The sequence below is a fragment of the Podarcis raffonei genome, chromosome 10 (assembly GCF_027172205.1).
Source record: "Podarcis raffonei isolate rPodRaf1 chromosome 10, rPodRaf1.pri, whole genome shotgun sequence".
NCBI classification, from domain to species: domain Eukaryota; kingdom Metazoa; phylum Chordata; class Lepidosauria; order Squamata; family Lacertidae; genus Podarcis; species Podarcis raffonei.
The window spans coordinates 36,132,098-36,145,267 of NC_070611.1; the positions used below are offsets into that span (position 1 = coordinate 36,132,098).

The 13,170-nt window shown below is 42.8% G+C and overlaps 1 protein-coding gene across 1 annotated transcript in view; it reads right to left on the reverse strand.

Annotated features, from left to right (window-relative positions):
* PAWR (pro-apoptotic WT1 regulator) overlaps positions 1-11,094 on the reverse strand; it is a 60,546-nt gene extending 49,452 nt beyond the window's left edge. Inside the window, exons 1-2 of the mRNA XM_053406842.1 lie at positions 10,156-11,094; positions 8,903-9,577 (exon numbers count right to left, since the gene is read on the reverse strand). Of these exons, the coding sequence (XP_053262817.1) occupies positions 8,903-9,406 (504 nt within the window). The 5' untranslated portion in view covers positions 9,407-9,577; positions 10,156-11,094. The remainder of the gene's footprint in view (positions 1-8,902; positions 9,578-10,155) is intronic.
* Between the last annotated feature and the right edge of the window lie 2,076 nt (positions 11,095-13,170).

Below are 13,170 nucleotides of genomic sequence, written 5' to 3' on the forward strand. Positions count from 1 at the left end.
GACTGCATAGAAAACAGCTTTTGAATGGAGTTTGAATACTACCTAACTCCTCTTATAGTTACTTGGTAAGTAAAAAAGCACTTTTACTGATGCTTATCCAATTTTGTATCACCTTCACTGCTTCTCAGTTGGCTTCCAGACCCAATTCAAAATAAAGACCAAAATGGTCTAGAGACAGAATATGTTAAGTACCACTTCTTCACACATGATCATATTCACTCAGCAGAGACCTTTGGATGACCTGCTCTGTAGTCTCTGACCAGTGGATCTAGTGGATGCCTACAAGAAACTTTCAAGAGTATAAATTCTGTTTTAAGGTTATATTGTGGTTTTGTTATGCTTTCTTAGGCATTTTGACTAGTTTAATAGTTGGGGCTCTGCTCTCTATTCTGAGAATCATTCAGTATTCAGAGATAAAATCCTAGCAAAAGTTAGTATTTCTTGTTTTCCCTATTGCAAAGCTGCATTTTGCAAAAGGCAAGATGGTGTGCTATAAAAAGTTCCACAGATTAGCCATTTTAATGCAATTTTAAGTATACGTGTTCATAGGGTTAAAGTGTTCCAAGTCTTGGAGACCGACCATTGCTGCTTTACCAAAATAGTTGCCAGAAAAAAAGAAAAAAAGGAAGGATTTCACTTTAAGCAGTTCTACAATCTCTTTGAAAGAAACTAATAATTTAGGATTATTGTTGCAGTCACACCTGAGGGAGTGGTATAAGCAGCTCAAAAGCTAAATTGGCCTATTTGCAAGCAGCCATTAACCTAGTTATTTTAAAATGAGAGAGTTTTGTAGTTCATCCAGTTTCAGCGTAAGATCCCACAATCATGCAAAACTATTAGGGGAATTCCTCCAGGAATTACTGCCACAAATTTATAAGCTATACAAGAGTTACACTACAATCCCTTATCCAGCTCCCTAAAAGTAAGTGCCAATGAACACAATAAGGACTTACTTCTGAAAAAATATGCATGGGATTGCACTATTAGTCAAGCAACAGCACTAATGAAGAAGAAAGGAGGGTGGAACACGAACAACGTAGAAAACAAATAATGCACAAAAGGGTGTCAAAATTGGGTGCAATATCAATAATGTTATATAACATATGAATAAACCAGCTTCCACTGTATATAAATTTTATATCCCCTTAATATATAAAGTGGTTGGTAGTTTAGTGGTGATCCCCTTTTCTTCTCATTTTTTATTTCATGGGAGTTAAGGCACCTAGGTATGGCTGAATTTATTTAGTTGTGCAGTTTGAAGTTGGTCTCTCAAGTTTAAATAGGTTTCTAATTAATAATTTGACTTGTATGTGAGTTTTTATAACATGTTAGGACCCACTTTTAACTCAAATTTGCTTCTGGGGACCATTTCTTAACCCTTTACCGTATATTTGCCTGGTGGTAGTACTCCTGTTGTGACCCACCTTGGATCATAGAATCATAGAATAGAATCATAGAATCATAGAGTTGGAAGAGACCACAAGGGCCATCGAGTCCAACCCCCTGCCAAGCAGGAAACACCATCAGAGCACTCCTGACATATGGTTGTCAAGCCTCTGCTTAAAGACCTCCAAAGAAGGAGACTCCACCACACTCGTTGGCAGCAAATTCCACTGTCGAACAGCTCTTACTGTCAGGAAGTTCTTCCTAATGTTTAGGTGGAATCTTCTTTCTTGTAGTTTGGATCCATTGCTCCGTGTCCGCTTCTCTGGAGCAGCAGAAAACAACCTTTCTCCTTCCTCTATGTGACATCCTTTTGTATATTTGAACATGGCTATCATATCACCCCTTAACCTCCTCTTCTCCAGGCTAAACATGCCCAGCTCCCTTAGCCGTTCCTCATAAGGCATCGTTTCCAGGCCTTTGACCATTTTGGTTGCCCTCCTCTGGAGGATCAATTACAATGGAAATCATATAGTACTTTGTACAAATACACTGGACAACCTGGGTCGGGCAACAGGCATATCTAAATGGAACTTCCATGTACCACATAAATGTACCTCTGTGTGCTGGGGACAAAAGATAGGAAAGCTATTGCCTTTTTACCTCACTTGTTGGAAATAGCTGATTAAGTTCATCAGTTACAAGCAAGGTGGCAGGTTGAACCAGGTGCAAAGAAGCAATCATGGTTGTTCCCACATATTAATCTAGTAATTGGTTTTGCCTCCAACACTAATTGAAACACATAGATTAAGAGGTAATGCACTATCTGGATAATTTGTTTATTATTTGCTGAATCACTTTATATTAGAAATATCACAGCAATGTACGAAAAAGAAAAAATAAACTCCTTAAAAATAACTAGCAATAAAAACAAAGAACTTTTGAAATGGAAAATTTTCTACTCAACATCACTGGGATACAGGAATTGTTCATGTGGCTTCCAACACACTTACTTCAGCATTTAGTTCAGTTTTAGAATGTATTTGAGCTAATTTAACATATAATAATTAAGAAACCACAATTATAGACACACCTATTGATAACAATAAGTTAAGCAACCAAGGAACCCTTGTACTTCCTTATTCCATTCCTCTACTTGTTGAGTCATTGTGTTGTCCCATGTGTAAAATTAGGATACTCCACTTCCAAAATGCTGTAATCTGACTTGCAATCTAATACAACATATACAACATTATGTGTTTAGAAATGGCATCCCAAAGGCAATTACAATTTCTAATCTTTTAATGGCAGATTAACAGATTAGTCTGGGGTTGCAATACTATAAAATTTTATCTTGCAAAAAACTAAGCTGAACCATGTTTGACAGTGAAACATACTGCCTCACAAGAATGTAGGGCCTTATTTGTTAGAGGTTTTAAAGCAAAGGTGGCTCCCATCCTATTAGGGGTGCTGTAGTATATTTCCCACATTGGCAGGTGGTTTGATGGTTCCCTTTCAGCTTTGTAGTTGCAGCCAACTACTCAGAGCAGAAACACTAAAAATCACTTGACTAATTTAAGACTAGTGAGTTCAGTGGCTCTGCTCCAAGTATGACTTAAATAAGATACCTCTATCATACCACTTCTGATTAAACACTGGAATAAATCTGAATCTAAGTAAACAGGTATAGGATGGTACGGTAAGCCTAGGCTTTGATTTGATTTTTTGAAAAGCTGGACTGAACACTATTCATTGCAAGCTTAGTTCAGTTCTGCAGTTAATACAGGAAACTTTGAATTTATAAGAATACTTAATATTGCTCATTAAAATACATATGGTCACGAACTAGTCCAGAATTCATTACCATGATAGATACAAGCAGGGGAATATTGTGGGGAAAGGCTTATATGGATTGGGGTTACAAACTTAATGTAGAATTATGAGCAACACAAGATGCATGTGCTTGTTTACCACCTTAAACTTTACCACAAAGTATACTTGGTATCTGACACCAAGTTTTGGATACAAGTTCCAACACGATCTACCAAGCCATACTTGTTCTAACTTTGTTGTGAATACTCAAGCAGTAATCTTATAATGTTTAATCGCAAGATTCATTTTCAAATAAACAGTGGCAAGCTTGGGAGGGTTGGGCATGAATCCTTGCTCAGTTGTTAAATTCAATGGCGAACTAGCTTCAGGTTAAGTCACTAGCTACATTTGTAGATCATGCTAAACCATGGTTTAACATGATACACATAAACCACAATCCAAGGATTGGATAAAACAACAAGCTGACTTGAAAAGGAACTAAAAGTAAATGCTTCCGAAATAAGTTCAGGCTGAGACTTTCTCAGGCTAATTTCAATGCATGTATGTCATGTGAAGCCATACCACAGTTTGCCATGATGTAGTAACTGTCTTGCCATTTACCTTTATTACTGAGAACATATAATGCTGATCTCAGTTCTTTGGGGAAAGTGTGGAATACAATTCTAACTATGTAGATAGATCACTTGTGGGGAACCTTTGGCCCTCGAGATGTTGCTGAATTACAACTCCCAGAAGCCCCAGTAAGCATGGCCAAAGGTTTGAGATGATGGCTGCTGTAGTTTAGAAGTATCTGCAGGGCCAGTTTCTGCATACCTGATGTATACAGATGAACTCAGTTGATACAGGTTTGTAATTTATACTAATTCCAAATTGAAACAGAGCATGTATGGGGCCCTAATATAAAATATAGTATATTATATAGTATCTTAAGAGGATGACATCAACAGACAAAATAAAAACTTGCTACTGTTATTTTATCTACACATTAAATAGTTCAGCCTGCTCATCAGCTCTTATCTATTAAGACTGTTGAGCCAACATCATTCACTTTGTCCATCATTCAGACCACAAATCCTCAAATCCCTGCCTAGTCTTCTCACAAACTTCTACATCCATGACAAATTCCAGATCTTTAAGTTCAAGTACCTCCTCAGTCCACCTGCCCCAACATATTTTATGTATAACTTTTTATTTTGACCTCATCATAGCCTGCTCTCTTTAAAGGTCTATTTCACACTTTTGCTCCCCAATGTGCAACTCCTGGAATAGCAATATGGTGCCACCTCTTTCCTCCCTCCTTTTAAAAATCTTCCTCCAAGTCTACCGTCTGTGTGTGAAAACCTTAACTGCCCTGGCCTTCATGGTCTCCATCACCAAAGAAAAGTGTAATGGGTTTATTTCAGCCTCTTCATGTGCTACTCTTATTTCTCCCTGCTTATAATAATTCCTATTTATATATCAAATTCACCATAACAGCCCTAGGGCTGAATTTGGCCCTCCGGAGTCCAGACATCTCATATGGCCCACAATACTTTAAACTACAAAGGCTTCAGAGCAACTTTTAAAACTGCTAGGGGGGGGGGAAATCATTATTGAAGACAGAATTACATTAATGGTAAGATAGTGAATACAACTGATTTCTTCTTTACAAACAGCACTAAGATATGCTGAAAAGGGAAGAACAGTTCCACTGAAAGGCTGGAAAAACCTGTTCAGTAAAGGTAAGAAAAAGTTTTGCCAGTATTATTGAGTTCAACTGAATGATGTTTTGGAGGTCAGAGGGGGGGGGGGGGAGATACAGCACAGCTGTCTTCTAGTTGCCATGCTGGTGCCTTTGTAACAGAGGAAGCATAAATATAAAGCCCCAGCTGATGTTCCATAGAGTGCATATAAAAGAGAGAAAGACTGAGATCAAGGGAGCTTGTAAGTTACTCAGCATATTTTAAAGCGGAAGCACAAATAATTTTCCTCAGCCTCCCTGTGTCCTCTAAATGCCTAAAGATTCAAAGTAGAATCACAAAAATATCAGGCCTTAAAAAGTCAGAACATCTGAATATTCTGATATTGAATCTCTGGGCTGCAGCAGATATCAGAAGAAATTATCCTGACCTAGAAATGGCTACTGAAGATGCCAGATGGTAGTCCTTCATAGGGCAGGACACCTGCATCTAGGTGGCTGTTGCCTCTCATAGCTTCTGGATCCTGGTGGCACATGCAAGAAGAAATGAGGCAATAAATGTGTTCGTGTTCCTCTGAGTCTTCAGATGTTCTGACTTTTTAAAGCCTAATATTTTTGTTCTGGTAGCAGCTGGAACATCTGAAGAGGTCCTTAGGAATGGGGCAGTAATGTACACAACTTTGCCCACCACCATACCCCAATAACGTTTTTCCATGTTGTTGTATTTTAAATGTCTTGCAAGCTGCCTTATACTGTAAGAAAAGCATCTTACGCCAAATATATCAATATATTAATTTTCACTTACAGAGGATTGATTTTCTTTTGCACTATGTTTTTATACTTCACTTAAAAGTGTTTTTAGAAGCACATTTCAAGAGAAGATAAACTCTATTGAAACAGTGCATTTTCACTGAGGGTTTACACAAGCATTGTTTGCACAGTTACTTTTAAGTAGCAAGTTTCTACACCTGCTGCCTTCACAGCAAGCTAAGTTTGTTCCCATGAGTTTTTCCTTTCCCTTCAAGTGGCAAGCATACTGCTGCACCAGGCAATTCAAATCTGTTACCTGTGGATTTAATCAAGATTACAGTTAACACATTGTGTGTTGATCAGTTTATGAATGCCAGGATGTTTGTGTTAGCACCAATGGTACGTTATTAATAATCGCTACAACTATTTTGCTTTCCAGTGGTCATCACTGTTTGTTCTTTTTCCCATTTCTTTTGCATAAAAAAAGTCCATGACTCACTCCAGTTTAAAGAATCAGGTCGGTTAATGTGGAAAAGTGTTGTCTGTCAGAGAAGACTATACCAGGCTAGCAGCTTCTTGTGCTCCTCACTTGAACAGGATCCTGACATTACAGAATGGTAGCTGCAAAATAACGACGAAGTAAAAGAAAGAAAAAGAGTGATTTCTGGTGATGAAAGGTGTGTCTGCAGTTTACAAACCCAAGAAAATAAAATTGTTAAGGTAGCTACATTTATTGTTTCCTTTGGGGATCTTGAGAAGAAACTTGTGAAGACATGTACTAGATTTTCCCCTAAATCTTCTTCCTCTTAGCTTGAAAACACTGAAGATATTATTATCATGCTTTTGCATTCCTTTAAGAGCATTTTTAAATTAATGCCAGATTTTTATACTAGTAGAAACCCACAGAAGACAGCTACATTGGCTAACGAAAATATATTTTTCTCCTTTCTTCAAACCACTGCATTTTTTCCAGTGAAAGAAATTGCTTTGGATTCAGAACTGCATTACATTTTCACCTGAACAGATACCTCAATTTCCTTTCTTTGCTGTTTTGGCTCTGATAAGACTTTTTTAAAAATTGTTATAGGAAGTGTCTCTGACACACAAGGGGGAACTGTAAAAGGGCGGAAAAATTCAGTGTGCATGAATCTTTATGTCCTGCTTTGAAAATGTTGCTTGATAACTGTTTCAATATTAAAGGATTTTTTAAAAAAAAAATCCATACTACACGTCTTAATTAGCTTTCCAATGGCAAAATGTCTATGTTATCAACTCTTATTTTGTGTGTGTTAATGTACTGTTACTGTTAATGTAACTATCACCATCTGTGCATTTCCTTTCCTTCTGACAGTATGTTTGCTATCTCTTCCCCCGCCCCCAAAGAAAATGGGATTATATTCCTGCACTTCACGCACAGGAAGAAGTAGATTCCGTAACAAGAGCGTTACTCTTTAAGGTCCCACAAGAACCCTGCCTGTTTTTATTTGAGTGTAAATAAATTGTAGAGTTATACTATTTTCATCAATGCTCTCTTAGACCTCTCTTGCTGCAGGCAAACCATACAGAAAAAGGAAACCCATATGTGTTACAGACCACAATTACATTCATGCTTTGTAACTGTGAAGTAAAGGCCTGCAGCATCTGCTTTGCACACAGAAGGTCCCAAGTTCAATCCTCAGCATCTCTGGGTAGCTCTGGGAAAGATTCACTGATGGAACCCCTGGACAAATGGCTACCTGTCAGTGTAGCTAAAACTGAACAAAGATGGACTGTTGTTCAGACTTGGTACCAAGGCAGCTTCCTATGTTCCTAAGTTTACCCAAAGTAAGCCCCTTCATTTCTCTGGAACTTACCCCTGCATGTCAGGATAGAAAAATCAGTTTCTGTCAGGAGCTAAAGTTGCTTTACTTACCAATACCAAAACACGCAGCAGAGTGGGTACCACATCTTACTATTAAAAACCCTTATAAGCATATTATTCCAGTAGATTAGTGATGGGGAACTTGTGGCTTTCAATATACTGTTAAGACTCCAGCTCCCATCAGCCCCAGTCAACATGACCAATGATCTGAGGTTTAGTCCCACAGCATCTGAAGGGCGACAACCCCCAACCATATATATATATGTGTGTGTGTGTGTGTACACACAAACATGTGTATATGTACATATATGTCTGTGTGTATATATACATATACACACACACATACACACATATATACAGTATGTATATCTGAATATCGTCTTCCAAGGCAACTACTCTATTCCAAACTTAAAAATAGAAAGCGTAATGCTGGTCGTCAACAAAAGAGGTTTAAAGACTGTCTCAAGGCAAATTTTAAAAAATGTAGTATAAACACCAAAAATTGGGAAACACTTGCCTGAGAGCGTTCCAATTGGAGAACAGCCTTAACCAAAGGCGTTATGGGCTTTGAAGACACTCGAATGCAGGACGCAAGCGAGAAACGTGCTAAGAGGAAGGCACGCTTGGCAAATCCACACCGTGATCAACTCCTGCCCAGAAACCTATGTCCCCACTGTGGAAAGAGGTGTGGATCCAGAATTGGCCTCCACAGTCACTTACGGACTCACTGTTAAAACCATGTTCATGGAAGACAATCTTACTCGGCTATGAGTGATCACCAAAAAAGAGTATATGTATATACACAAACATATATGTATGCATATTTTTTTACCCTTTTATATATAGACATACACATACACACACACACACACAAAAAATGTCCTAAGAACTCTTCCATGGTCATGACCTCCATTCACATCAAAATGAGGCTTTAGCCATTCTCTCTCATCTTTCCCAAGGGTAAAACCATACAGAAACCACCTGAAGGGCTTCAGCTGCTCCTACACATTTAAATCCGCCCAGTTCCAATTTGCATAGCTTAGGCTGCCATCTCTGAAGCAGCACAACAGACCTCTCTTGTCTGACTCTTCCGGAACAGGGCACTTTGCGGGTTTTGCAACCTGAAGTAGTCCCATCCCCTCCCGGGAGCAGCAGTAGCCTGTAGGTAAACAGCCTCCTCCCTTTTGACTTGTCGAACCAACCCTGGCGAGCTCCTCGGAGGGAGCGGGGAGGAGGAGCCACCGTCGCCCAGGAAGCCGCCCGGCTCTTCATCAGGTGCAGCAGCGGCAGCACCGGGAGCCGTTGGGCTGTCCGTTGGGCTGCGTTTCAAAAGAGCCAGTCACGCGCGCGGTCTCCTCGCCCCCCCCCCCGCAGTTCGGCGCGCGGCGCCCTCTCACCTCAGCGGTGGGGATGTTCACCACACCTGTCGAGCGCCTCTTCTCCCTCAGCTTCCTCTTCTCGATCTGCCCTTTCCCTTTCCGGGCGCTGGGGCCGGACGAGCCCTTGCCCTTGGCCGCCACTTTCTCCTCCTCAGGGGAGCCCGGCGCCACGACGCCTTTGGGCCCCGGCGGCGGCTCCGCCACTCCTGCTCGGGCTCCGGCCGCCGGGGTGCTCGGCGGGGGCTCCTTGGGCGCGCTCCTGCCCACAGGGACGCAGTTCGTGCCGGCGCCGCTGCCGTTGTTGTTGACCTCGGCGGTGGCGGCGTTAGCAGCAGCAACAGTAGTTGTAGTAGTAGTAGCAGTGTTGGCGGCGGCGGCCCCGGGGGCTTTGCAGTCCCCTGAGGCCGCAGCCGTTGTAGACGGCGCCTGCTTCGCCCGCATCTTCTCCCGCTTGGCTTTCCACTCCTCCAGGAAGTCTGTGGTGGTGCTGACGCCGCTGGCCCGGTAGCCCCCGGTGGCCATGTTCCTGGCGCGGGGTGGGGTAGGGGGGGTGAGAGAAAGTTGCGGGAAACTTCGCGCCCCCTTTAACTTCGCTCCCGGGCGCGGACAAGCTTCCAGAAGCCGGTGGGGCTGACGAGTGGAGGCGCCGGCGGGGGGTGAGCAGGACACACCGCGCGCGCCCAAACACACACACTCGCAGCCTGCGGGAGACAAAAGCGGGAGCGAGTGAGGCGGCATCCTCGGCTGCACTCTGTAGACCCCCCCCCTTATAGCGAGTGCCCCTCCCGTCAAACACCCAGCCGCCACCCCCACCCCGCCGGGAGTTTACTTTCTGCTATTCCCTCTCCCCCGCCCCCCCCCGTTTCTCCGCCACTCGAGAATCTTATCAGCTTCTAACGTTCCATCCAGCTTCCTGGACAGATGCATCCAGGGATTCCTACGGTTAACACCCCCCCCCCCGCCTGCCCCATAAGTTTGCCGATATTTTCAGATATCACTCTCACACTCACACCCTATTTACTGGGTGCAGAGTTGCCAGAGTTAGCAGATCTACTGCTTTCCCATCCCGATTGCAAAAGTACAAAAAAACAACAACCAGGCAAAATATATACCTAGTTTCCTTCCCCCACCTCCCCGGCGCGCGCAAGTCTCTTGCCTTTTAATGAGCAGCAAGTTCTCCTTATCTCTTTTCTCCCCCGACCCCACCGCTCAGTGTGCACGGCTCGTCCGCCTGCTTTGGCTTCAACTCCGAGCAGAGTTTCTATACTGACCCGCGAGGAGTTCAGTCAGGTGGTTGATGCTTCTTTCCAGGAAGGAGCTGGCGGCGGAGTCGGAGATCGCTGCTTCTCCCAGGTGAGTGGTGCGGTTGGTGCGCTGAACTCTCGAGCGAGTCCCTGAAGGCTCGGCGGCGGCGCTGCCGAAGCTCCCCGACTTTCTCCCAGAGGGCGGAGGGTGGCCGGCCGAAAGGAGCCGAAGCGCGAGCGGAAAGTGCCGAGGTGGCCCTGACAATGGGTGAAGGGGCGTGGAGGATCCTCCCTCGCCCTTGGTGCCTGTGTGAAGGAGCTCATCCGAGTTCTCCGCTGTAACCTGATCGCGCCACCAGCTCCTGCTCCTGCTCGCCGCGCCGGCGTTGCCTCCCTCGGCCAGGTGACAGGAAGCTCGCCAATACCTGATCCCCTGTAGGAGATCCTAATTCCTTTTACCCGAAGTAAGCACAGACAAAAAGGCCATTCCAGTGGGAATATACATTAGGCTTGCAAAAACACGGCTCTCGCCAGCAGAGCGGTTGATGCACCACTGTGGCTGCAAGGTTGAAATAATAATATGTTATGCAGGTGCAATGTGTCTTCTAAGGAACTGGCAGGGTCTGCCTCATCCTACTGCTCCAATTCTAACTTTTATTAAGCTAATCAGCAGCAGTGTGACAGATGACACACTCAAAAAGCCTGGCCTTTTAATCCCCATGAAACAAATAATGGATTAAAATTGGCAGAAGTTTGCTGGGACTATGGCTGTATTAGACACACAAGTTAAATGCTGTCTGACTTCCAATCAGTCACAGTTGGGATAGCTCAGTGGAGCATGAGACTCTTAATCTCAGGGTCATGGGTTTGAGCCCTACATTGGGAAAAATATTGCTGCATTGCAGGGATTTGGACTAGGTGACCCTCACGGTCCCTTCCAACTCTGTGGTACCTGACTCCCAATCAGTATTTGACACAAGTACTTATATTAGGGGTGGGATGTCAGAGTTTTGCATATCCTTTATGTGCACTAATAACAATGATTTCACTGTGGCGCCTTATGTAGCCAAAATGCTGCCAGCCATGCACAAAAGGGAGGTAACAGGTTTAGGAGAATTTTTGTACTTTTGCAGAAGCACAAAAAAGTTTCAGGAACAACGACTCTGGGTGTGGCATGGGGAAAGAACCCAGTGAATAATGAACAGCCACAAAACGCTGGCTGACTTTTGGAAGGAAGGGAATAGAACTGTATATCCTGGATGAGAGCATGACTTAACAGGCAGACTCGACACAGCATGCCCCACTTGTACATCTTAATTGATAATAGAGATAGGTTGAGTAGAGCCAGGTGGTAGAATTTTGTGGTGTAGCAATTACTGTTCTGAACTAGGACTGGGAAATCCAGGTTTAAATCCTTACTCAGCCACGGAGCTTGTTGGGTGATTTGGGACCAGTTGCATCTCTCAGCCTAACCTACTGCACAGGGGTTGCGAGAATGAAAGGGGCAAGGAGAACCTTGTGCCCCATCTTGAGCTCATTGGAGGAAAGATGAGATCATGGGTGTAACCAGGACTTTGGGGGGGGGCAGAACTGAGGTGATTGGTCAGCTAGTTAAGTATTTCTATTGTTTTACTTGATCTGGGGGGGGGGCAGGTGCCCCCCTTGACTATGCCCATGGATGGGATATAAAAGTACAGTGGTACTCGGGTTACATACGCTTTAGGTTACAGACTCCGCTAACCCAGAAATATTACCTCGGGTTAAGAACTTTTTTTCAGGATGAGAACAGAAATCATGCTCCTGCGGCGTGGCGGCAGCAGGAGGCCCCATTAGCTAAAGTGGTACTTCAAGTTATGAACAGTTTCAGGGCAAGAACAGACCTCCAGAACGTATTAAGTACTTAACCCAAGGTACCACTGTAATGGACTCTGCAGAACTGACTTCCTCAGCACTGAGAAGCAGCATCTGAATATCAGAAAGAAAAGTTGTAGTAGATTCATGAGTGAGGAAATATTAATTGGTTTGAGCTTGTGAGTTATGAGCATACTTAGTGAACAGTAGTTTTTGCTGAATAACTTGTGTGCTCTCCTATACTTCCTCCACTATTGCAAACATATGTTTATGTTAAGGAATTGTGTGGAAACTTGAAGAGATTAAAGCAGTTTGTTGGTTAATAGGCAGATGATTAATCAACAATACAATTGTTAATGTAAAATAAGCTGACAGAGCTAAGTGACAATTCTCATTTATGGGCAAGTAACATAATTAGCATGATGCATTCATTTAAAAATGTAGTCATTGATAGTGGCCTGTTCCAGGTGCAAGAGCTCCGATGCCACAGAGAGATTCAGGTTTCTTATACATTTCAGCTGAAGGAATTTACCTGTGTGCACATTCCTTTGCGTGTGTGCATCAGCGCTCCCTGTTGAAATTAATTCTAGATCAGACAGCTGCCTCATTGTAGCCGCTACATGAAGTAGCAATCCAGGTGATGAAGGAGCCTTGCGTCATTTTAATAGAAGGGACAAATGTACTGTAACATAACCATAGGGTATCATGTTAGGATAATCTAAAGTTATTAATGTGAAAATGTACCATCAGGCTAGCTGAAAAGAAAGAATGTGACTCCCCCTCATGGGGTTTTCTCAGGCTCCCTAGAGCTTTTATTTACATAGGCCCCCTCCATACACTAGTGTCATTATTCAACACAGATTCATGATTAGTGGGTTTTCCTGGCTGTAAAGTGAGCATTATTTTTCAGAAGGTTTCTTTTAGTGAGTTGTGTTTAAAATAGTAATAGTATTGGAACAATCATATGTGCTTTCAATGTGACCCTTTAATGTGGCACCACCTGTGCACTGGGACACCCTGCTTACTGACACTACACAGACCCTCACTATACTATTTAGAAATTTGCTGAAAGTGTTTTGTTTCAGCAAGCCTATCCAGACATTATGTTAGTTGTATCTGTTTTTAAAGTTTTATTAATTTTACATTTGGTTTTTTAATGATGGTTTTATGTATATTTGATTTGAAATGGTT